Source organism: Salvelinus alpinus, chromosome 2 (assembly GCF_045679555.1).
Source record: "Salvelinus alpinus chromosome 2, SLU_Salpinus.1, whole genome shotgun sequence".
In the NCBI taxonomy this organism is placed as follows: Eukaryota; Metazoa; Chordata; class Actinopteri; order Salmoniformes; family Salmonidae; genus Salvelinus; species Salvelinus alpinus.
Genome location: NC_092087.1, coordinates 42,550,645 through 42,576,792, shown reverse-complemented (window position 1 = coordinate 42,576,792; position 26,148 = coordinate 42,550,645). Strand labels below are relative to the sequence as shown.

The window sequence follows — 26,148 nt, the reverse complement described above, 5'->3', positions numbered from 1 at the left end:
ATGGAAACAGGATGCACCTGAGCTCAATTTCGAGTCTCATCGCAAAGGATCTGGGGATCTGAATACTTTCCGAATGCACTTGTACACTGGAGTTCTTACCAAGATGACAATGGATGTTCCTGAGTGGCATATGGCAAGACTTGAAAATGGACGTCTAGCAATGATCCTCAACCAACTTGACAGATATTTAAGAATTGTAATGTTTAAATATTGTACAATCCAGGTGTGCAAAGCTCTTAGAGACTTACACAGAAAGACTCAACTGTAATTGCTGCCAGAGGTGATTCTAACATGTATTGATTGACTCAGGGGTGTGAATACTTATGTAAATGAGATATTTCTGGATTTCATTTTAAATACATTTGCGAAAAACTCTAAAAACATGTTTACACTTTGTCGTTGTGGGGTATTGTGTGTAGTTGGGTGAGATTGTATATTGTTTTCTCCTCCATTTTGAATTCAAGCTGTAACACAACTACATGTGGAACAAGTCAAGGGATATGAGTACTTTCTGAAGGCAGTGTATGTTGTTTCATTCTGAGTGATATTTGAGTTTGGATATTGTAACAGAGCCATGCGAATGGCTGGCTATAAGCTGATGTGTTATGGCATGTTCCCCCTCAATCCTTTGGCAGGGAGGACTGACACAGGCCTTTTTGTAGGCCTCCACACAAATGCTAATGTCTACAGCAATAAAAAAAAAAAAAAAAAAACTGCCTCCGTATTGCACAACCTGTTGCAATCAGTTTCCTTCATGATCTGAGCCCTCAGAACTACCAGAAATAATAACTGGAGGCTGGCCTTGTCCTAACGACTGTCCCTCTTCCACTTTTTTGCTGGCAGGTGTACTAGCACACAACCTTCCACACAAAAACCTTCAGAAACCCCTTTTACTTGAAATCAAACGGTAATGCATCTTTGAGCGTTTTCGTTGCCCAGCAAGAAGCCCTCTGGGCAGTTAGTTTGTTGTTAGACTATCTATCTCCCCTGAGAGGGAGTATCTGGCTGCAGTTAAATAAACACCCGGCTCTACTGTATCCAGAATCAAATCCTCTGGAATGTCTACACTGTCTCAGACTTGTTGAGCAAACCCTTCTGCTTCGGAAACCCTGTCATCATCTGGCATGCTAATGACGTTAACTCCAGCCAAAGTGGTTCTGTTCAGTAGCGATCAACACTGTCTGTCTTTGGCATCCATGATTCCTTGGACCATGGGATACTGTCTCAGCCTCTCCGTACTGATGAGGGAGTGTGTTGTGTTATGTTTTTAAATGAATTGGTCACTAAAGTCAAGTGCACCTGGACTGAACCTTGAGGCCGACAGAACAAGAGACACAACATATCTTCCATCATTTTCACAACATTTTCACAACGTTGTTTTTCCCAGGCTTTGGTGTGATAAGTTGTCGAGTTCGCTCTACTTGCCTAGTTAGCCGACCGTTCTCTGCGGCAGTCGTGTGAGTGAGAACAAACTCTTACCTCAGCCTTCATGGAGCCAAGAACACTGAAACGTCAAAGTTGCATTGCTAGGAGTAAACCTAATCCTCCCGCTGCTACCAAAGTGACGCCTCCCCTCTTCCCTCCCTCCTCCCCTCCTGTCTCAGTCTCTCATTACCAGTCTCTGGTGCTAGTTAAGGGTAGCAGTTCCTGCCTGTCAGCCAGTGTGTTTGGGTTGCGTTCTTCTTCCCAGTCTTCCTCTGCAATCCTGCCTTCGTCCTTCCGGGGTGTGTATGTGCTAGTCTTTATCGCCTCAGGTATGTCATTTCCACTGATGTGAGTCTCATGGTTTTCTTTTATTTCTCACCTTTTGTCGGCATCAGTTTTCAGCGCGTAATGTTTCAGTCATCTTATCAGTTGTTTGGTTCAGTGTGGCAGTGTATTGTTGACTTCTTATAGTTTAGGTGCATATCGTTCACAGTTCATTTATGGATGTGCTTTTGTTTGTTTTTCTGATTTAATGTTCTGACTGAAGCAGAGTCTACTTAAGACAGTAGGGTCAGTATTATTAGTGAAGAAGGAGGATTGTATTGCACACAGTTTCACACACTTGTGATATCAGAGGCATCGATTTAAGACATTAAGAGAAGTGATCACCGTGTAGGGACATGGGTGTGTAACAGTAGAGAAGGTTTACAGAGTGGGTGTGGATGATGTCGTCTTCCTCAAGTTCTCTTCAATGCCCACAAACTGTCTGGGAGGCTAATTGGCTTGCCGTTTTGTTACCTCTGATATAATGGTTGCATTTAGAGGGGAGCTGGGGATGTGTGGTGTTGAATCCCAAATTGGGGTTGGTCTATGTTTCCAAGGCATTGAACAGACATGATCTAGATGAACCAATCAAAGGTGGAAAGCAACAATTGGTTGGCCGTGAATACAACCTGGGCAGTAGGCTTACTCCTTAGATTAAGGTATACTTAAAATGATTCACGAAATGTTTATAAGTAGTATATAAACTGTTTATTAATAGTTTGTTTAAAGGGTGCCTTAATGTAAAGTGTTAACATAAATCCTTAATAAAGTCAACATTTTAATGTTAAGTTACCAAAGCTTTCACGTGTCGCCACTGTTCACTTCACACTCTATTCTTGGCAGTGGAACTCTGGGAGCAGCAGAGTGAGTGAGTGAGGCAGTGTAAGTGTACTACAGCAGGGTAAATGAGTAACCAAAGGAGTGGTGCTGAGTGGTGACATAGTCCAGATGATTCAGTGAAGTGGATTACTTACTAGTCTGCTGCAATGGCTGAATGTTATTCCCACAACAATGAAGTTTGAAACTTCAGTAGATTAGTGGTTTACTGTCCTGCACAACATTGTGGTACATTAGATGATGGGAGATCTAGGGACAGGATAGCCTACGTTTTAAAATGAAACTTCTCCTTGAGAGATGCAGTCAAACAAGCAAAGGGGATTTCCCAATGTTGAGCGTTGTCAATCTTGTCAGTGATTTTCTGTTTACGCCAGGTCAACTCTTGGTTTTAAGATTGCCACTTGCTGCGTTTAAAAAAAAATGGATCTTACTCTCTATGTTCTTAGATGCTTTGCTGGCGGACTTGGAGTCGACAACCTCCCACATCTCCAAGCGGCCGGTGTTTCTGCCGGACGAGACGCCCTACTCTTTCCCCACGGGAGGACCGGCCTCGCCCCCTGTACCCCAACCTCCCTCTGCTGAGGCCCTGAACGGAACCGCGCTCGACCCCCTAGAATCCACCCGCTCATCCACACAGGTACATACTCATATATACCTTTGTGTGCCCATACAGTACATACCCAAAAGGCAGGTGTGGTTCAGGCATTTGTTCAAGTAAGTTACATACCTGGTTCAACTAATAAAGTATTGGTGAAGACTATGAATGAATGATCGAAAGCCTGTATCCACATGACCCTTTGACGGTACAGTTGAACACCCGTGACATACACTCATTTACCACATGACCCATCTAGACCAATCACATACTGCACTTCTAAATGTGTGTCTTAACTCTATTTCTTGAACTGCATTGTTGGTTAAGGGCTTGTATGTAAGCAATAGATTTTGATTTGTACCTACCCTTTCTTAGTCCTACAGCAGTAGCTCCCCCCCCTTACCCCAAAGTGAAGACGACCACGTCTACAGGTAATAATGCTAATAATAACAATACACTTTTGTTTGTGTAGTGTCGCAAGACAAAATGAACATCAGATGTCTGTTACTGATGTTTGTGTCTCTCTGTTGGTTTCTGCAGCTTCCCCAACAAGCAAAAGAGTGCAGAGGCTGCCATGAGCTCCTTCCTGGGCAGCAACTTGTCGGAGTTGGACCGGCTGCTTCTGGAGCTCAACGCTGTGCAACACAACACGCCCTCCTTCCCGACTGAGGGTACGCTATACCATTATGGTTGCATCCCAAATGGCACCCTATTTCCGAAATAGTGCACTGCTTTTGACCAGGGCTCACGGGTCCAAATCCCTTTTTGGTACATAAAGCACTTAGCAGGCACTTTGTCTTTGTTGTTGAAACTAAGGGAATACTGTATGTAAAGATGTATTTTTCTCCATCTGTGTTGCAGAGGAGACAGCCCCGCCCCTCCCCTCTAGCAGCACCACCCACTATGTGCAGGAGAACGGGGTTTCGGGGGCCGGCAAGGTGCCTCCCCCCACCATGGAGAAACCCAAGCGCAGCGTGGCCACCAGGGTCATTGAAGACGTGCGCCCCAGCGTTGAGAGCCTTCTGGACGAGCTAGAAAGTTCTGTGCCCTCCCCCATGTAAGTATTAAGGCGTCCTTGTGCTTCCCAGTTTGAGCATATATTATGATGACATTTTGTGACGTTTTTGTTCATTTTGGTCTTCGGCAAGGGTTTTTCCGTCTGTTCGTGGACACACAAAAAAACGTCACAAAATGACGCCCCTTCGTCAGTGATTAATCAGCAGTAGGGATTCTTTAATTCAGTTTTTATCATTTCACTTGAGAAATACTGCACCAACCTTAGATGTAAAATTGCACGACTAAGATCTCCTTGACAAAAACGTCAAAATTATTGACAGATTTCTTGAGTTATGTTAGATTAATTCTGACTATTTTGTGAAAATGTATACTGGCTGCGTCATCTCTAGATGGATAAATTGTACTATTGCCGCAAAAACGTTCCTATCCCCAGAAATGGGGGACAATTGACAGCAAAGCAGTAACACTACACCTCAAGTTCCGGAACACCGTTTAATCTTGCACACTGGTTGTGCTATTCTCCTGTGTGTTTCTCATGTTTGACTGTGGTCATTTATGGCCTAATGTTTGTTGTTTTTATTTGATTTCTAGCCCCACCCCCTTGGTGGAGTTTACGGAGGGGGAGGAGGAGACGCCCTCCCAGCTGCAGGCCAGAATCTCTGCCTCCTCCGCCACGCGGGAGCTCGACGAGCTCATGGCCTCGCTGTCCGACTTCAAAGTCCAGAGCAATGTAAGTTTCACAGAAATATTATTTTTACCAGGATGTGTCTATATGTGTATGTATATACAGTACCAGTCAAAAGTTTGGACACACCTACTCATTCAAAGGTTTCATAGACATCAAAACTATGAAAATAACACACATGGTATCATGTAGTAACCAAAAAAGTGTTAAACAAATCAAAATATCTTTTAGATTTTAGATTCTTCAAAGTAGCCACCCATTGCCTTGATGACAGCTTTGCACACTCTTGTCATTCTCTCAACCAGCTTCACCTGGAATGCTTTTCCAACAGTCTTAAAGGAGTTCCCACATGTGCTGAGCACTTGTTGGCTACTCTGCGTCTCACAAAGACACGGCGGTTGGAACCAAAAATCGCAAATTTGGACTCATCAGACCAAAATACAGACTTCCACCGGTCTAATGTACATTGCTCCTTTTTCTTGGCCCAAGCAAGTCTCTTCTTATTATTGGTGTCCTTTAGTTGTGGTTTCTTAGCAGGAATTTGACCATGAAGGCCTCATGTCACCATGAAGGTCTCCTCTGAACAGTTGATGTTGAGATGTGTCTGTTACTTGAACTCTGTGAAGCATTTATTTGGGCCGCAATTTCAAATCAAATCCAAGTTTATTTGTCACGTGCGCCGAATACCACAGGTGTAGACCTTACAGTGAAATGCTTACTTACAGGCTCTAGCCAACAGTACAAAGGTGTTAGGTGAACAATAGGTAAGTAAAGAAATAAAACAACAGTAAAAAGACAGGCCATAGAAGTAGCGAGGCTACATACAGACACCGGTTAGTCAGGCTGATTGAGGTAGTATGTACATGTAGATATGGTGAAAGTGACTATGCATATATGATGAACAGAGAGTAGCAGTAGCGTAAAAGAGGGGTTGGCGGGTGGTGGGTGGCAGGACACAATGCAGATAGCCCGGTTAGCCAATGTGCGGGAGCACTGGTTGGTCGGCCCAATTGAGGTAGTATGTACATGAATGTATAGTTAAAGTGACTATGCATATATGATAAACAGAGAATAGCAGCAGCGTAAAAAGAGGGGTTAGGGGGGGTAAAAACTGTTGAGAAGCCTTTTTGTCCTAGACTTGGCACTCCGGTACCGCTTTTCAAGCGGTAGTAGAGAGAACAGTCTATGACTGGCTGGGGTCTTTGACAATTTTTAGGGCCTTCCTCTGATACCGCCTGGTGTAGAGGTCCTGGATGGCAGGCAGCTTAGCCCCAGTGATGTACTGGGCTGTAAGCACTACAGTAGTGCCTTGCGGTCAGAGGCCGAGTAATTGCCGTACCAGGCAGTGATGCAACCAGTCAGGATGCTCTCGATGGTGAAGCTGTAGAACCTTTTGAGGATCTGAGGACGAATGCCAAATCCTTTTAGTTTCCTGAGGGGGAATAGGCTTTGTAGTGCCCTCTTCACGACCGTCTTGGTGTGTTTGGCCCATTCTAGTTTGTTGTTGATATGGACACCAAAGAACTTGAAGCTCTCAACCTGCTCCACTACAGCCCCGTCGATGAGAATGGGGGCGTGCTCGGTCCTCCGTTTTCCTTTAGTCCACAATCATCTCCTTAGTCTTGGTTACGTTGAGGGATAGTTTGTTATTCTGGCACCACCCGGCCAGGTCTCTGACCTCCTCCCTATAGGCTGTCTCGTCGTTGTCTGTGATCAGGCCTACCACTGTTGTGTCGTATACAAACTTAATGATGGTGTTGGAGTCGTGCTTGGCCATGCAGTCGTGGGTGAACAGGGAGTACAGGAAGGGACTGAGCACGCACCCCTGTGGAGCTCCAGAGTTGAGGATCAGCGTGGCAGATGGGTTGCTACCTACCCTCACCACCTGGGGTCGGCCCGTCAGGAAGTCCAGGATCCAGTTGCAGAGGGAGGTGTTTAGTCCCATGATCCTTAGCTTAGTGATGAGCTTTGAGGGTACTATGGTGTTGAACGCTGAGCTGTAGTCAATGAATAGCATTCTCACATAAGTGTTCCTTTTGTCCAGGTGGGAAAGGGCAGTGTGGAGTGCAATAGAGATTGCATCATCTGTGGATCTGTTTGGGCGGTATGCAAATTGGAGTAGGTCTAGGGTTTCTGGGATAATGGTGTTGATGTGAGCCATGACCAACCTTTCAAAGCACTTCATGGCTACGGACGTGAGTGCTACGGGTCTGTAGTCATTTAGGCAGGTTTCCTTTGTGTTCTTGGGCACAGGGACTATGGTGGTCTGCTTGAAACATGTTGGTATTACAGACTCAATCAGGGACATGTTGAAAATGTCAGTGAAGACACCTGCCAGTTGGTCAGCACATGCCCGGAGCACACGTCCTGGTAATCCGTCTGGCCCCGCACCCTTGTATATGTTGACCTGTTTAACGGTCTTACGTTGGCTACGGAGAGCGTGATCACACAGTCGTCCGGAACAGCTGATGCTCTCATGCATGCCTCAGTGTTGCTTGCCTCGAAGCGAGCATAGAAGTAATTTAGCTCGTCTGGTAGGCTCGTATCACTGGGCAGCTCGCAGCTGTGCTTCCCTTTGTAGTCTGTAATAGTTTGCAAGCCCTGCCACATAAGACGAGCATCGGAGCCGGTGTAGTATGACTCAATCTTAGCCCTGTATTGACGCTTTGCCTGTTTGATGGTTCGTTGGAGGGCATAGCAGGATTTCTTGTAAGCTTCCGGGTTAGAGTCCCGCACCTTGAAAGCGGCAGCTCTACCCTTTAGCTCAGTGCGAATTTTGCCTGTAATCCATGGCTTCTGGTTGGGGTATGTACGTACAGTCACTGTGGGGACAACGTCCTCGATGCACTTATTGATGAAGCCAGTGACTGATGTGATGTACCCCTCAATGCCATCGGAAGAATCCCGGAACACGTTCCAGTCTGTGACAGCAAAACAGTCCTGTAGTTTAGCATCTGCTTCCGCATCATTTTCCGGACTGACTGACCTTCATGTCTTAAACTGATGATGGACTGTCATTTCTATTTGCTTATTTGAGCTGTTCTTGCCATAATATGGACTTTTACCAAATAGGGCTATCTTCTGTATACCACCCCTACCTTGTCACAAAACAACTGATTGGCTCAAACGCATTAAGAAGGAAGGAAATTCCACCTATTAACATTTAGCAAGGCACACCTGTTAATTGAAATGCATTCCAGGTGACTATCTCATGAAGCTGGTTGAGAGAATGCCAAGAGTGTGCAAAGCTGTCATAAAGGCAAAGGGTGGCTACTTTGAAGAATCTCAAATATAAAATATATTTTTATTTGTTGTATCACTTTTTTGGTTACTACATGATTCCATATGTGTTAATACATAGTTTTGTTGTCTTCACTATTATTCTACAATGTGGAAAATAGTAAAAATAAAGAAAAACCCTTGAATGAGTAGGTGTGTCCAAACTTTTGACTGGTGCTGTATGTGCGTATGTACAGTACTAGTCAAAAGTTTGGACACACCTACTTATTCAACGGTGTAGAGATGGATAGGAAAGAGAGGTAGGCAGATGCAGATGGGTGAAGGGACATACTGTAGGGTGAAATGTGCAGTCAAATGAATGGTGCATGTGTTGCTTTTTAAAGGTTGGTTGTATATTGATTTTTAGCATGGATGTGGGGGTTCTTCACACAGGTAGATTGCTGTAGTGTTGCTGTGGTCTAGACTCTAATGTACATTCGGTCAGGCATTTCCTACCATTTACCTTATTGATCCCACAATACAACAATGTATTTACACTGTGATGCAATGAGTGTGGAATGTGAATGATTTGTATATCCATCACTGTGATATATATAATGCCAATTTTCACACAGCTTTATTGAGGAAGTTGTCATGATTCATTTGCCATGGTGCATGTCTGCCGCTGTGGCAACTTCCCTTTTCTACCTCTCCTCAAACCATTTCCCCTTTTTTTCTCCCTGTCTTCTATTATTGTTTCTGTGCTGCCCATCCTCCAGTCTGGTTCTCAGTTGTCTGTCAATATGAATACCCTCCTGATCAGTCAAGGATCAGAACCCGCCTCCTTGGAGACTAAGTCACCTGCAGCCCCTGCTTCCCCAGTAGTTGTAACCAGAGACCCAACTGGGCCTGGTGATCTGCAGCTGGAGCCCCCCAGTGACACGTCCCACTCCTGTAAACCTGTTCCTTTAGAACTCCACATAGATGAAGATGCCTGCTCTGGCCCTCCCTCCTCCACCCCCCTCTCAGCTGCTTCAGCCTCCTCCGTTTTGTTGGCCTCGTCCCAGAGCCTCCAGTACACCCAGATTCACACACAGCTGGAAGGAGTTACTGATCCCAGCGTGAGAACTACACTGACCTCCCACATGGAGTCCCTCACTGTGGTCTCTAACACCACAAGCCACACTTTGCCAAAGACCCCCTATCCTTCTGTTGCCCCCGTTGTAAAGTACAACAGTCCTGCAGTGTATACAAAGACCACCAAGATGCCTAGTCCAGTAACTTTTGCCAAGACCCCTAGTCTGGTACCTTTTGCCAAGACCCTTAGTCCCATGACTCTTGTCAAGACCCCTAGTCCTATAACTGTTGCCGAGACTCTTGGTCCAGTTATGGTTGCTAAGAGCCCCAGTCCTGTTCCGATTCCTAAAAGCCTCAGTCCTCTTCCAGTTGCCAAGAGCCCCCGTCCAGTTCTGGTTGCTAAGAGCCCCATTCCTGTTAGTGTTGCTAAGAGTCCCACTTCTAAAACGATCACCCTTCCTCAGTCAGCTTCCATTGATCCATCTTCCCCACTGAAGGAGAAGCATCCAGAAACACCTGCTGCTCAGCTAGCAGAGCCCCCTACTGCATGTCCTGACTTGGGGATAACATGGCCATGTCGGGAGCCCTTGCTGAAGGACACCCTTGACAGATTGCTGTCCTTCGACTTTACCCTGCCAGAGGGAGAAGTGGAGCATGCCAAGGAGACTCATCAGGACAAAGAGGAGCTTTATGCCATGGCAGGAGACAAGGAAAGGACTTGGGAGGACAAGGAAAGTATTAACCCAAGGCACAGCACGTCCCTGGACGGGCGCGAGGGGACAATGACCCCCCTTAACAAGGCCAGCTGGATGGACGACTGTTTGACCCCCTCGACGTGCCCAGGGACCCCCGAGACCACCCTGGACCTGCCCCTGAACCAGCCTTCGGCCGTGGAGAGGCTGTCCACCTCGGGCCAAGTACGATGCTCCCGTCCAACAGACCACCCACCCACAACAACGCTCTCCCAAAATAAGCTGGCACGCGAGATTAAAGGCTCTAAGACACCGTATGGTTTATCTTTTATTAGGCCAAGTTTGAGGCCAAATCCCCACTTTGACACATTTCATCTTTCCCATGTATCCTGGCACTGGTGGTGTCACACACTGATAGGTGTAACGGAGCCAGTAACATACAGAGATGATAATGATCACTAATATATATGATGCCATTGGATTTTTATCTGATAATGGCTCATTCTAGCCTGGTGGAATCAGTCTGATCGCTAAATTCACCATCCTTTTTCACTTCACTTATATGTCTGGGATTTCTCATCTTCGAGTCTGTGTCTGTAATGGGGCATTATTCAAAACTAACTTGTCAGCGATTGGATCACCTTCAACCAATCAGAGGATGGCCTAATTCAAAGCAAAGTTTGACTGAATTGTTTTTTGTCCTAAACCCACCCACTGTTTCTGAGAAGATGCTGATTGGACCGTCAATTTTCTGGCTTATTCCAAATGCCCATCTTTTGGATTAAGCAGCGATCAGACTGTGTCCACTAGGCTCATTCAAGTTCAACTTAGCTCTGTTACAGTATGTCAGTTATTATCAAGTTGAAGTGATTGAGATGGGCTCTTATTTTGGGAGAGTGACTCACATGAACACAACATGAGGACACAAGGACTTGAATATATAGGGCATCTTGTCAAAGTTTTACTTGAGGAGTGATGCATGGAGTTTGTATTTTCTGCCTTGTGTAGAATGTTGGCTATTGTGAACTTCACAAGGATATACAGTGCCTTCGGAAAGTATTCAAACCCCTTGACTTTTTCCAAATGTTGTTATGTTACAGCCTTATTCTAAAATTGATTAAATTGTTTTTTTCTCATCAATCTACACACAATACCCCATAATGACAAAGCACAAACAGGTTTTTAGAAATTTTTGCTAATTTGTCATATAAAAGAAATATCACATTTACATAGGTATTGAGATCCTTTACTCAGTACTTTGTTGAAGCACCTTTGGCAGTGATTGCAGCCTCAAGTCTTCTTGGGTGTCGTACAAGCTTGGCACACCTGTATTTGGGGAGTTTCTCCCATTCTTCTCTGCAGATCCTCTAAAACTCTGTCAAGTTGCATGGGGAGCGTTGCTGGACGGCTATTTTCAGATCTCTCCAGAGATGTTCGATAGGGTTCAAGTCCGGGCTCTGGCTGGGCCACTCAAGGACGTTCAGAGACTTGTCCCGAAGCCATTCCTTCGTTCTCTTGGCTGTGTGCTTTGGGTCATTGTCCTGTTGGAAGGTGAATATTCGCCCCATTCTGAGGTCCTGAGGGCTCTGGGGCAGGTTTTCATCAAGGATATCTCTGTACTTTGCTCTGTTCATCTTTGCCTCGATCCTGACTGGTCTCCCAGTCCCTGCCGCTGAAAAACATCCCCACAGCATGATGCTGCCACCACCATGCTTCACCATAGGGATGGTGCCAGGTTTCCTCCAGACAAGACGCTTTTCATTCAGGCCAAAGAGTTCAATCTTGGTTTCATCAGACCAGAGAATCGTATTTCTCATGGTCTGAGAGTCTTTAGGTGCCTTTTGGCAAATACCAAGCGGGCTGTCTTGTGCCTTTTACTGAGGAGTGGCTTCCGCCTGGCCACTCTACCATAAAGGGCTGATTGGTGGAGTGCTACAGAGATGGTTGTCCTTCTGGAAGGTTCTCCCATCTCTACAGAGGAACTCTGGAGCTCTGTCAGAGTGACCATTAGGTTCTTGGTCATCTCCCTGACCAAGGCCCTTCTCCCCCAAATGCTCAGTTTGCCGGGCAGCCAACTCTAGGGAGAGTCTTGGTGGTTCCAAACTTCTTCCATTTAAGAAAGATGGAGGCCACTGTGTTCTTGGGGACCTTCAATGCTGCAGAAATTTTTTGGTACCCTTCCCCAGATCTGTGCCTCGACACAATCCTGTCTTGGAGCTCTACGGACAATTCCTCCAACCTCATGGCTGGGTTTTTGCTCTGACATCCACTGTCAACTGTAGGACCTTATATAGACAGGTGTGTGCCTTTCCAAATCATGTCCAATCAATTGAATTTACCACAAGTGGACTCCTATCAAGTTGTAGAAACATCTCAAGGATGATCAATGGAAACAGGATGCACCTGAGCTCAATTTCGAGGCTCAAAGCAAAGGGTCTGAATACTTATGTAAATATAGTATTTCAAAAAAAATAAAAAGTATATTTGCAAAAATGTCTAAAAACCTGTTAAAGCTTTTTCATTGTGGTCAAGGGGGTTAACTGCCTACTGTGGTCCATGTGGAAATGTCCGCTGTGTGTTGTTTATGGCTCTATTGCACGTCTCAACTTGCAGTTGTGAGCTTGTCACTTGGACAATCAAGAGTGATGCAATCCTTCACCGCACTGCTGTGTGTAGCTTGCCACCTCATGTCAATATGCTGGATTATATGCCTCCTAATATATTATATATGCTATTTAGCAGAGGAGGTCCTGCTACAGAGGACCTCCTCAAGTCACCATACATGTACACTAACACACTTGGGGCTGTATTTTCAACAAACCTAACTCAATGGTCAATCTTAGCGCTGGCGGTAGCGCTATATGTTTGGGAGTGTGTCAGAAATATTTTAGCTATTTTCACAAACGGAATTATGGGTGCAGTAGCTGGCGATGGCAAAAGGGCTGGGTTTTTTTATTAATAAACAAGTTGTAGGTATGTCAAGGCTTGACCCCTCACTGGCCAATCAGAACATGCTCCATGGCTAAATATTTCTTAAAGTTTTGTATTTACCATCTTTTATGTTTTGTGTTGTCATCAACTCCAATTCGAATGTTAGTCCGTTATAGCCTAGTTTGTTAAATAAATCAAATCAAATTTTATTTGTCACATGCGCAGAATACAACAGGTGTAGACCTTACAATGAAATGCTTACTTACAAGCCCTTAACCAACAATGCAGAATTCATTTTTTTTAAGAAAGAAAAGTAACAAATCCTTACAAGGCACCCAGATCTCCTTCCGCGATATCTCCATCTCTTTCTCCCGCGAATGACGGGGATGAGGGCCTCGTCGGGTGTCTGGAGTAAATCCCTCTCGTCCGACTCATTAAAGAAGAATTATTTGTCCAGTTCAAGGTGAGTAATCGCTGTTCTAGGGTCCAGAAGCTCTTTTCAGTCATAAGAGATGGTAGCAGCAACATTATGTACAAAATAAGTTACAAACAATACGAAAAAACAAACAATATAGCATGGTTGGTTAAGAGCCCATAAAACGCAGCCATCCCCCTCCGGCGCCATTATCTAGGTTTGGCATAGCCTACAGAAACAAAATAACAAAATGTATGTAGGCTTATTCCATCTTTGCTAAATATGTTGAAGATGTTTGCAGTCCACATTGTATGAAGCCTAAGTGTATGGCTTCAATTTGGAAATATATTGTTAAATATAACATTCACACTGGCTAGGCCTACTGTAAATTGCATTATGTCTGAGCCATAGACATGCCAAATGTTGTTAATAAGTTAGATTAAATTCACTATTGATACGGCTTATAATCAAAATCTAAACAAAACGAAACAGCAGCTTGTTTTACAAATAAGCTATGTCTAAGTACAGTTGCAGGCACCATCGTTGCTTCCCGTGGATATATAAAGGTAGACTGTATGGAGTCTTTTACGCACGTCCAAAATAATAACGGGAGCTAAAATAATGATAAATGGGATGTCTACTCACTATTTCTGCTGCTCCCAAACTTGATCATTTAATAAAGTTTTGGTGATTTCATATTTATTTCAACGCAGTCTCACGAGCGAAATCCTTTATTGATAGGCTGCTATTTGGCGAATGCATTGGTCCGCTGTTGACATGGCCGTATAGGAGGACTGAATAGTATAGATGAGCGTGTCTTTGGTAATCGTACGAGGTGCACTCTTTGAAAATGGGCATGGATAACCTACTTGAACAAGCTAAATTAATTATGCAGGTGTGTCAATTGTGAATCATAAAAAAGCATGAAGGCAAAAAACTCATATTTTAAGGCACTCTCAGTAGGCCATTTAAAACCTCTTTATTCATAGGCGACTTGGTTAATGCATGGCCAGGATAAAAATACACACTTATCCGAAGCTGCTAAACCAGCCTTGATTAAGGGAAAGGTAGGCTATGCATGTTCTTTTATAAAATGAAATGAAATGGGAGGGAAATCAATACTTTTTTAATGTTTCTAAATACGAGATTCACAGGCGCAAAAGGCACATTTCTCGTTCCATAGGGACTGTGCGTCATGGCTGGATAGGCTGCGCTTCCACTCTCCAAATCCATGCGTTTACCGTTAAGACCTGCTTTTGGTGGGTCTTAAAATTTCCCTTCAGCGCTGCATGAAATTGTCACTTTTGCTCTTGTTTTTAAGAACACACCTCAAATATTGCCACCCATCTCAGCGAGCTGATGTTAGACAGGTAAAATCCCGAACCTGGCGTAAAGGTTAAAAAATGCCTATTTTTACATGACGAAATTGCAAACTAACATGTGTTTGACACTTGTGCCTCCTTGGCGGCAGCCGAAAATAGAGCCTGTGGTGTGAAGGAAGAATAATTTGATTTGAATTGACCGCGTTACCGCTTCTTCCAGGTGACTTGAAGAAGGTCTGTATTTGCACCATGTTGTCTCACTACGGGTGTTCCACAGGGCTAGGTACTACACACATTCTCTGTGCACATGTTTGGGTGGAGAAGGGACAAACCTTAAACATGCGAGTGGAGCAGAGAGGGTTTATATGGACCTGTGGAACCAAGTTTTAGAATCTGTTTTCAAGGACATTAGCTACTTCTCTACAGTGACATTACTACAAGAATCTAAGACCATCGGTTTTGCTGCTTGCATTTTACGCCTGCCTGTGTATTGCATGAGCATTAGAGTTCTAGTCGTTGTTTTGCACATCGTGTATTTTACATTTACATTTTAGTCATTATCTTATCCAGAGTGACTTACAGTAGCATTTAGGATTAAGTGCCCTGCTCAAGGACACATCAACAGATTTTTCATCTAATCAGCTCGGGGTTCAAACCAGTGGCCGTTTGGTTATTGGCCCAAAGTTGTTAACCGCTAGGCTACCTGCTGCCCTGTATATTTTTGCGCTGAGAAGAATGGACGTTTGCTAAGTGTTTTCAATCACCCAGCATGCTTACACACTGCAGCCTAGCACGTGTGAAATAGACTGCCTCGGAAAAGAATGTAATGGAATGGAGTCGAGTGGAGTGCCGTTTGACTTTTGCGATCAGCCGGCCTGGCCTGAAGGATTGTGCTTCCTGGTGTTTCATGCCTGGCTCTGCAGCATCCCCGATATGTGCGTCATCATGGGAGGTATGGGGAAGCACCACCATGCCCCCCCCCCCCCTTACTTCATTCTACCCAACTCTGTAGCTCAAGTCGGTTATCCGCCGCACCAAAGAGACGCCCAACGTGCACCCCATGTACCGAGACGGGCATGTGTTAAGGCGTAAACTGGGTCCTGTCATCTTCACCAAGAGCAGTTCCCAGGACTGTCTCATCGCAGAGCTGCAGGGCAAGCTGGGAATCGAACGCGCCGTTGAGCGCCGACGCAAGAAGCAGTCAGACGACTGGCTCACTGAGGGGGTCATCGTCATGAACAACCCGCAGCGCATGCGGGAAGCCAGGGCCTCGCCGGTGGTGGACAAGGTACAGAGATGTGGCCGGAGCCAGTGCTAAGTCATCTCATTGGGCCAAATTTGGACTGACTAGTTGTAGAGCAATACAGCACCTTCCAGTAGCGTGTTCCTTGATTAGTGCTGTTATTCTAGAGTAACGTTATCAAGGCAATGTTCTATACCACACAGATGGACTATGACTAGCGAACAGTTTCTCAACCGTATTCTTCTGTAACCACTTGTTGATGTTTTTTTGCTCCACCTGAGGCTTTCTATTTCCTGTGGTTTCATTTCACTCATTTTTGATGTCTCTCTCTTGCTCTCTGTCTCTTCCCACACCCAGATCGTCATCCCTCCTGACTCGCCTGTCCCTCAGAGAAAAGTCATCCCCCCTCCGCAGTCCCCCCCGGCGCCCAAAAAGCAAACCCCTGTCAAGCAGACCCCTCCGCCCCTGCCTCCTCCCCCACCCCCCTCGCCCCCTCCCAGGGTACCCACCCCTCCCCCGCCATGCACCCCTTCCCCCCCACCTGTGGAGCATCAGCCCACCCCTCCCTGGATGCCGACTCCCAGAGAGCCCACCCCTCCATCCAGGGAACCTGCCCCGCCCAAAAAACCCAGCCCCCCGCCCAAGGTCTTTGTGTCTGTTGGCTGCCAGACTGAGTACGATCCCATCTTCCCACCAATGGAGGCATGGAACACTCAATCCACCCTGTTCGTTTATCCTTCTGTTTTCTCTATTTCTCCCGTTCTCTCTTTGGCCTAATCTGCCTCTCACCTCTTTCTTTTCTCACTATCACCAACTTTATTCTCTATTTCATGGTCTGTATTGAGTCGTCTGTCTTAGTGGACATGTGTTGTCAAAACCAAAACTCTTCACTGTGAGTGTGTGTGTGGAGAAAACAGATGTATTTTGGGCCCTATCTCTAGCCACTTCTCCACCAAGAGTCTAGGAGAGGGGTTGTGATAAGGAAGGAGCTCTTTAAGGATGTGTGAAATCCATTCTGTAGAGATGAAAGAGTATGACATCCAGGCTGGCGAGTGAACCGTCTCGGTTTTTGGAGAATGGCGCCCGGCGGCGCCAACTTGGGCCATGTCGTTCCTTGAAATCAGTATCGGGTGGTTGGTGGGGAACAGACATCATGGCTCTCTCCTTGATATTACAGCCACGCTGTCCTGATTCCTGTCATGTCGCTGGAATGGTTCCCACCTCCCAAAGGACTTGCCTCCACCATAGGCATTTCAGACCTAACGTTTGACTGTTTAACTTGCCAAGACCTTTTGACCAAGCCCAAATCTGAACAGGTTGAAATAACTTGACTCGTGATTTAGCTGACTGCATAGTGTTCTGTTAAGACACTGTTATTATATGCCACTATTTCTCTTCATATCTAATATCATATTCGACCTACCCCTTTCTCTTTAACAAACACATCAAGGTCCAAGCCAAGTTGGTATTTGATTTTACTCCAGATGGAAGGGTGGCTGTTTAGTGAGGGTTGCCTTTCGTCAGTGAAATTTGCCTGTACGTGACTGTTAGTCCCTGTGTGTGTGCGTGCGTGCGTGTGTGCGTTTATGTGTGTGTGCACGTTTTTTGTAAGCAGTAGGCCCACTGACAGGCTATTTTTTCCCTCTGTGGAATTTGACTGGGTCAGGAAGCTCCAATGACCAAACCATTTGAGAAGTGTAGTTCCCTCCCACCTTGCTTCTGCCCATCAACAACACACAGACAATCAATAGACTCTATAGGTAGCTAATAAGCAGAGTTACTCTTGGAGACAGTAGTCAGATTGAAGAGTCCCAGGGTTGGACTGCAGTGCTTTATGTAATGTCAGCTTTTATGCGATGAGCCGAACATGTTCTTTCTAGCCTGGCATGCATGCCAGCGGCATTCTCCATTTCAGCCATTAAAAAGACTGATTTCTGTGGCACGTCACATAAGCCCAGGGAGAGTGTGTTCCGTTTCGTCAAGAATAATTACTGTTGTGTCTATGAAGACTCAGTTAAATTCAAGAGGCTTGATCCCAGGGGAGCAATTACGTTCAGATGTAATCAGCAGAGTTGTTGAAGAGTGACTCTTCTACGCTTTAATTGGGTTTTGTGTGAGTTGAGCAGAACATGAGTTGGGAAGGGATCTCTATTTGTGGAACTGTGTTGTTTGCATGTGTACGTTTCTACATGCGAGTGTTAGTGTGTCTGCTTATTGTCTGCGTGTCTGTTTCTGTGCGTCTGTTTCTTTCTCTGACATGTCTGTCTGTGTGTGACCCGTCCACAGATTCTGGCCCAGGGGAAGAGCTTGCCCACGGCTCCCCCCAAACAGGCCAACAAGCTGGACAACATGCTGGGAAGCCTCCAGTCAGACCTCCATAAACTGGGCGTCCAGACCGTGGCCAAGGGAGTGTGTGGGGCCTGCAACAAGCCCATAGTTGGACAGGTGACCTTACGCGCACGCACGCACACACACACACACACACACACACACACAGGCCATATTCACACACTTACATGCACCCTTTACTGTGCTTATTACATACATTTTTGGGTCCCCGTTGAATTTATTCCTAGATCCATTTTGACTGCTCGCGGTCAATACCACAGTAGGTGTGAATAATGTGCTCATGATTAGATTGAGCTGCCTACATAGCTCGCATGGTTTGCATTCCTCCATATAATCAATGTTTGCTGGTAATGGAAATAAGGTTAAGTACTTTGTCCACCATAGGAAGGTCACTGTTCCACAGTGAGGGCTGAATCTGAACTGGAGATATGCACCATTAACCGGTGGAAATCAATCATACATTGATGTCAATGGGACATTGGCATAGTCATACGCACATCTCTGATGAGGATTCACCCATGGGGCCCGTATTCATAAAGACTCCTAGTTGGAGCGCTGATCCGGGATCAGGGGTCTTTTAGATCCTAATGATTACGTTTACATGCACAGGGGGTACCTGATCCTACTCTGAGGGGGTTTATGAATGCGCTTCCAGATTCACAAAATCTTAGGTTGAGGCTCCTGGTTTAGATTTGTGATGCGTCTGTCTTGTGCCCTCCCTGTGCCCAGGTGGTGACCGCCATGGGGCGCACGTGGCACCCGGAGCACTTTGTGTGTACCCACTGTCAGGAGGAGATCGGTTCCAGGAACTTCTTTGAGCGGGACGGAGCGCCGTACTGTGAGAAGGACTACCACAACCTGTTCTCCCCACGCTGCCACTACTGTAACGGACCTATCCTGGACGTTAGTATTACACACACACACACACACACACACACACACACACACACACACACACACACACACACACACACACACACACACACACACTGGTGCTGCTACTACTGCAACAGACCTATGCTGGACGTCAGTATTACACACACACACACACACACACACACACACACACACACACACACACACACACTGGTGCTGCTACTACTGCAACAGACCTATGCTGGACGTCAGTATTACACACACACACACACACACACACACACACACACATTATGCCACCTTGAATCCCACAGACCCAGCTTTGAGCCATTCTTCTCCACCCGTCATCTCTGTTTCTGTCTCACTCCACACGTCAACACTCACTCATATTCTTGCTCTGACACACTGCAGCATGTGTATGAGTCACTGCACACATGAACACACACGTGCATGCGCGCGCACACACACACACACTGCCTGGGGTGAGGCACCACAGCAGAAGGGGAGAGCGACTGGACTTTAGCCTCGGGATAGGTCAGATTAGTCCCGGTGGAGACAAGCTTCCTCATTGGTCCAGGGTTGTGTATTCATATAACTCCTTTATCTTTCCTTTCTTTCTATTTCTCTCTCTCTCGTCACGCTGCTATGTCCACACTAGACACACTGCTCTATACTACTGTCGTCAGGCTCGCTAGTGCTGCCATCTGCTGGATATAAAATAAATGGGCAAAAGGCCTAAAACCTTGATTTTAGGAATTCAATCTGCTGCTAACTGGCCTCGGAAACTGCAACAGCAGTGACTAGGGTCTGGGATTAATGACTGACTCTCTTGTTAGCTTCGAAAAGGGGGAAAAAATTGTTCCAAGGAGGGACCTCTTCGGGTGATTTGCAGGCAAAAGCTTTGCGGTGGTTTTAGTGAAGGTAGTTGATGCAAACTAGCCACTTGCGAAATGAACTCATTAAAAATGACCTCAGTGATCTCCATCTTGCTAGCTACTATTTTGTGTCCGGGGGTAGCAACAAGCAGATAAGACAGCGACGTGGTTCCTCTATCATCATAGCTTTCACCTGGATTCACCTGGTCAGTCTATGTCATGGAAAAGGCAGGTGTTCTTAATGGCTTGTTATACTCGGTGTATGCTAACTGCATCTAGGGAAAAATATTGATCTTTTTTTGCCCCCTACAGAAAGTGGTGACGGCACTGGACAGGAACTGGCATCCAGAACACTTCTTCTGTGCTCAGTGTGGAGCTTTCTTTGGTCCAGAGGGTAAGCTATCTCTCTCCCCTTCTCTCTCTCTCCTCTCCTCTTCTCTGTTCTTCTCTTTCTCTCTTCTTTTGCTCTCTGTCTCCTCTTCTTCTCTTCTCCTCTCCACTTTTCTCTCTGTCATCTTAAGGCGGTGTCCTTCTCTGCCCGTCCTCCACAGGCTTCCATGAGAAGGATGGGAAGGCGTACTGTCGGAAGGACTACTTTGACATGTTTGCACCCAAATGTGGAGGCTGTGCCCGTGCCATTCTGGAGAACTACATATCAGCCCTCAACTCCCTCTGGCACCCTGAGTGCTTCGTCTGCAGAGTAAGTGGGTGTATGCTGTGGTGCTATTCTAAGCGTATTATCCCGCATCTACATATGGTGAGACATACAGGTAACGGACAAAATAAATGAAACGCCAACATAGTGACTTAATAGGGCGTTAGCCCACCACCAGCCGCCGGCTTCAATGCGCCTTGACATAGATTCTACAAGTGTCTAGAACTCTATTGGAGGGATGCGACACCATTCTTCCACGAGAAATTCCATCATTTGTTGATTTGATGATGGTGGCGCCGCTCCAGAATCTCCCATAAGCGTTCAATGGGGTTGAGATCTGGTGACTGAGACGGCCATGGCATATGATTTACATAGTTTTCATGCTCATCAAACCATTTAGTGACTGCTCGTGCCCTGTGGATGGGGGCGTTGTCATCCTGGAAGAGGCCACTCCCATCAGGATAGAAATGATTCACCATAGATTGAAGGTGATCACTCATAATGGCTGTGTGTTATTGGCATTTACCTTGCCCTCTAAGGGGTTGAGCAGACCTAAACCATGTCCGGAAAATGCACCCCACCCCATAACAGAGCCACCAGAAACCTAATTTACTCGTGAGTTTCCTTTATTTTGGCAGTTACCTGTAGCTTCCATAGCTTTCATACAGTTCTTGAAAAAAAAGGTATTTAGTAAAACAGTATAGAAAGCCTTGATTGCCTCAGCCATTTTGTGACAACCTCCTTTCCTTCTCTTCCCACCTCTGTGCATTACAGGAGTGCTTCACCCCCTTTGTAAATGGGAGCTTCTTTGAGCACGAGGGCCAGCCCTACTGCGAGGGCCACTACCACGAGCGCCGCGGCTCCCTCTGCTCGGGCTGTCAGAAGCCCATCACGGGCCGCTGCATCACAGCCATGGCCAAGAAGTTCCACCCCGAGCACTTTGTCTGTGCCTTCTGCCTTAAGCAGCTCAATAAGGGCACCTTCAAGGAGCAGAATGACAAGCCATACTGCCAGGGCTGCTTCATCAAGCTCTTTAGCTAGTGAGCTAACCCACTCCCCAGTTGTGTGTGTGTGTGTGTGTGTGTGTGTGTGTGTGTGTGTGTGTGTGTGTGTGTGTGTGTGTGTGTGTGTGTGTGTGTGTGTGTGTGTGTGTGTGTGTGTGTGTGTGTGTGTGTGTGTGCCTGCGTTTGTGCGCCTTCGTGTGTGCATGCTTTGTCCCAATTCTCTACGGTTCAGCCCTAAGTGTGCACTTGCACCCTTCATGAATTTAATTGGAAATGACAGTTGTATGAAATATAGTGGAAACTCCAGCCCATGCCTACACCAATCCAATGCTTTAAAATGTGTGGGGAGGAGTACACAGGGAGAGAATCGGGTACGTGTGTGTGTGTGTGTGTGTGTGTGTGTGTGTGTGTGTGTGTGTGTGTGTGTGTGTGTGTGTGTGTGTGTGTGTGTGTGTGTGTGTGTGTGTGTGTGTGTGTGTGTGTGTGTGTGTGTGTGTGTGTGCGTGTCAAAAGGTAAAGGCTTGGATAGAAGGTGGCTATGATGAGGAAGCAGAGAGTTGTCCCTTACTGTGCATGTAGCTGAGATGAGACTGGCCATTAGAAAAGCTCCCCTACAGTCACCTGGAGGTTACTGCAGACAGGACTCAATGCTCAACAGAGCCTTCAGGGCCGTGGGGTTGACATTTCAAGAGTTCCAGAAAGCATGAGGTTTGAAGCGAGCCCAAAGAGATTTTTGTAAATGTAAAACGAGCAAGAGAAGCCATTTTTGTGTGAGGCAGTTTTTATGTTCTGTTCGATTTATTTTCCTGTCTTAATAATGGTAGACTGCGTTATCATGTGACCGACGTGTGGAGGTCAGGTTATAGGGGTCCTGGGATGGGTTTAGACAGGTGTTCAGGCAGTACTTAGTACACATAGAATGTTGTTGACATTCACTAGGATGCGTTTTACCTAATAGTCCAAATTATGCAGTATGTCGGTGCCATTGCAAATGCACACCTATGAACTGTCTCTTGATCTCAAACGCAAACACACACACAGAGACACATACTTTATACTCTGAGAAGAGGTAAAGCTCTTGTCTCCTCTTTCCCTCCTCCCTTTCTCTTCACTTCTCTGTAAGACCAGTTCAAACACTTGGTGCTCACTCAACTCAATCATAGATTCCTCTCTCTGTGGCCCTCTTGGGGCCATTTTACAGCCTGGTATGGTCATGATATCAGGGTCCTATTTTTGTACACTTTTCCTATGGAAATGTTCATATACTAACAAGGACGGCTCAGCGGAATAGATTTAGTACATCCGTTTTCCTTTTCCCTGTTTGCTTAATTTTTCCAATGGAACTGTACAAAACTCTCAAATGTGTTTGTACAAAACGAGACACGTTGTTTAGACACACATACTCACACTCTTTCTCCAGATTACTGCTCTTTTCGATGTGCTATGGACTCTCCGTTTCTATTTTCTGTAGATCAGTCTTTGCGCTACCGATCTCATATGAATTCTCATTCATGTAATCTGATTTTAAAAGAACGTGCATTTGAATACTGTCTTTCCGTTGATGTGGACAGAGGGTGGCGGTGTTTGGGTGAGTGTTGGCGACCTCTCATCTCGGAGGCACTCTGCTCGTCCCTTACTTTCCATCCGCTTTGGGTAGGGAGGCAGCTCTTAGCCTGGCAACCAAACTTAGCACAGCGTTCTTCAGTCTGGTGTGAGCAGGCTAGGCTTCTCCCTTTCTATAAGGAAACAGGACAAAATACTAGAGCATGTTGATTTGAAACAACATGTTAATTGTGTGTATTTTGCCTTTTTATTTGCTACTGTATTCGCCCACACATTTATCCAAGTCTTAAAAGGAATAATGGGGAGTGCTTTTCTTGGGGCAATGTTTTGTTGTACATTTAGCTACTGACAATGTGTGTGTTTTCCCTCAGATACTTCAAAAGTAAGTAATAGAGGGAGACTTGGTCCTTTTAATGTACGGGGGGAGGATTGGTTTTTAACCTCACTGCTTATTGACTGATTGAGCAACACACATTCTGCAATACAAGTTGTGAGGAGATTTTGTCAGCATTTTCTGCATATTTTTAGTACAATCACAATATTAAATTGACTTTAACATACTTGGTTTAGTGGCATGGAGCAGTATTGTCACTGTATGATTTTGAGCTCTGTAGCTCACACTGATATGCAAAGAGCTGGCTCTATGGACAAGGACATAAATGGACCTTAATACACACACACACACTAGGTTGATTTCCAGGCAACATGGCCATTTCTAACCATGTGTCCCTGAAATGCCCTCAGAGTCACATGGTAATCTGGACACACAGGTCTGCAGTCAGTACCTAGTCTGTTTCCCAAATGGCACCCTATTCCCTATAAAGTCTACTGCTTTTGACTAGGGCCCATAGGGCTCTGGTCAAAAGTAGTGCCCTATATAGGGAATAGGGTGCCGTGTGGGATGCAATACAAGTCAATAATGGCATCCAAATCTCCTCGTTACCTGATCCCAAATCACTCCAAATCAGGTTTGAGCATTTTTTTTTAATATGTACGTAATTGATTTACTTATTTCATCATCCACTGTTAATTTTTTTCAAGTGACCTTCTAATGTTGCATATTTGAATCATTGTGAAGCAAGTGATTTTAACTTTACACATGTTGCTTATATTTTTATGCTAAATCTTCATTTTTTTATGGTTTCCAACCCAGTTGTCATCACTTGGCATGTTGGTTGTGGTATATATACACACATACGTTTCATTTTCATTTCTTAACACTTTGAAAGAATAAAGATAATTGTGCTAGTGCCAAATTTTCAATGCAGTCTTTAACACTGTTGAGGTATATGGCGCACTTCCAAGTCCTTGCTGCGATCGGATTGGTGAAGCCATTTTTGATGTCGTAGAACAACATTGGCTGGATCAGCCAGTGTCATGGGGTGCATCTCAAACATCTAAATTGGCTCCCTCTCCTCTGCTTATTTCCTCCATATGTGTTGATGTGAAAGTACTGGACAGGTGAAAGCAAACCCCTCGAATACAACCTCAATATAGCTTACAGTGAAGTGTAAATAAAGATGAGACAAATAGGGAAGCCATTTTAGACTATTGAGATGCACCTCTGGCTTTTGGGTGTCAGTAAAAGAGAGGCAAATAACTTAGAGGGGGCAAACTGAGGATGGCCTCACAGCACAGTATAGTCGGCAGATTAAAGGTGTATAGTAATTGTTGCTTTATAATTACTACATGTTACTATTGGGTGTTTTTTGTGTCTGGCCTCCTCAGGCTGGGGTGCCATTTCTGGTGATGTTTGGAACGGTTTTGTTTCTTCAACCCGCTGAGACATGGGTTTTTAAAGCACTTTCAGCCTTGCTATGCCATAGATTCCTTGAGCTTCTCTAGTAGTGCAACTGTGTTGACATGAACATGATGAATCTACAGAGGGGCATTTCACCTAGCCTGGTTAATGAGGAATGCTGCTAACATAATATTCTAATTTAATTTTGAAATTCATAGACTGAGGTGTAACAGAAGAAGGGTTAGTACTACTTCATATTGACTCTGTTTTAAGTCAGGCTCTCTTTCTAAGCCATTAAATCCTAAATTGTTCAAGTTAGTGTGCCAAATAATGTATCAAGCTCAATGAAATATCCCTCTGGTAGCCTTTATAGCCATGCTTTGGAGACCGGAGACACAGACAATGAAAACAAGTGTAAGTGCTGCCAGGGTGCCTGAATCTAGCCCTGGACAGTTACAGTTCAAAGTTGAATGAGTTCCTCAATCAAGGGGAAATTACTGGAACGATTTCTTGAGAGTAGCCATGACCACAGGTTTAGGCACCAGCCCAAATGTGTAATGCAACAAATGGAGCCCTTTAAAGAGAGGCTTGAGAGCATGTTACTTTGGTGTATCTCTAGACACCCTATGTAAGTTTTTTTTTTTTTTTATCTACACCCTATGTAAATCATCAGGGATTGTAATTATTATTATTTTTTGCTACATTTATTTATCCTATTACATTTCTTTGCTTTAGTTCTATGCTCTCTCTGTTGACTCAGAAATCCCAGGCCTAAGTGGGAAGCAACCCTTCTGCCTAGGCAGACTACTCTCAAAGCCTTTTTATTTTAATGTTTACAAGTTAACCTTGTCATTTGATCCCCTTAATTTATCTGAAAGGAACTATTTTCCCCCAATATTCCTGAGTGGCACAGCGGTCTAAGGCTCTGCATCGCAGTGCTAGAGGTGTCACTACAGACCCTGGTTCGATCCCGGGCTGTATCACAACCGGCTGTGATCGGGAGTGCCACAGGGTGGCGCACAATTTGCCCAGCGTCATACGGGTTTGTCCGGGGTAGGCTGTCATTGTAAATAAGAATTTGTTCTTAACTGACTTGCCTAGTTAAATAAAAAAGTGTTTTTGTTTTTTCCTTTCCTCTTGCCTGTTTTATTTGCCCATGTACCTCTGTTGTCATGTTTTATGGGATGGCTATACGGTACCTGATTGCTGATCATTTTTAATTCAATGTGATTGATGCCAATAAATAAATTGTTTATTTCTGACACTCATTGTTTTTGTCTCAACTACTATGCACACAAGACAC

General features: G+C 45.2%; 1 protein-coding gene across 2 annotated transcripts; it reads left to right on the top strand.

The window, feature by feature from the left end:
• Positions 1 to 1,603: 1,603 nt before the first annotated feature.
• Positions 1,604 to 26,109, top strand: LOC139562256 (paxillin-like). 2 transcript variants are annotated; one of them, XM_071379790.1, is made up of 11 exons: positions 1,608 to 1,754; positions 3,033 to 3,223; positions 3,557 to 3,612; positions 3,722 to 3,852; positions 4,043 to 4,238; positions 4,790 to 4,928; positions 18,069 to 18,227; positions 18,861 to 19,034; positions 20,195 to 20,276; positions 20,434 to 20,582; positions 21,312 to 26,109. In XM_071379790.1, exons 4-11 carry the CDS (start codon positions 3,756 to 3,758, stop codon positions 21,576 to 21,578), a joined length of 1,263 nt encoding a protein of 420 aa, XP_071235891.1. In that variant the 5' UTR covers positions 1,608 to 1,754; positions 3,033 to 3,223; positions 3,557 to 3,612; positions 3,722 to 3,755; the 3' UTR covers positions 21,579 to 26,109. The 2 variants fall into 2 exon arrangements, with proteins under 2 accessions (XP_071235882.1, XP_071235891.1); XM_071379781.1 differs by lacking the exons at positions 18,069 to 18,227; positions 18,861 to 19,034; positions 20,195 to 20,276; positions 20,434 to 20,582; positions 21,312 to 26,109 and adding exons at positions 8,882 to 10,096; positions 15,552 to 16,265 and having other exon boundaries at positions 1,604 to 1,754.
• Positions 26,110 to 26,148: the final 39 nt, after the last annotated feature.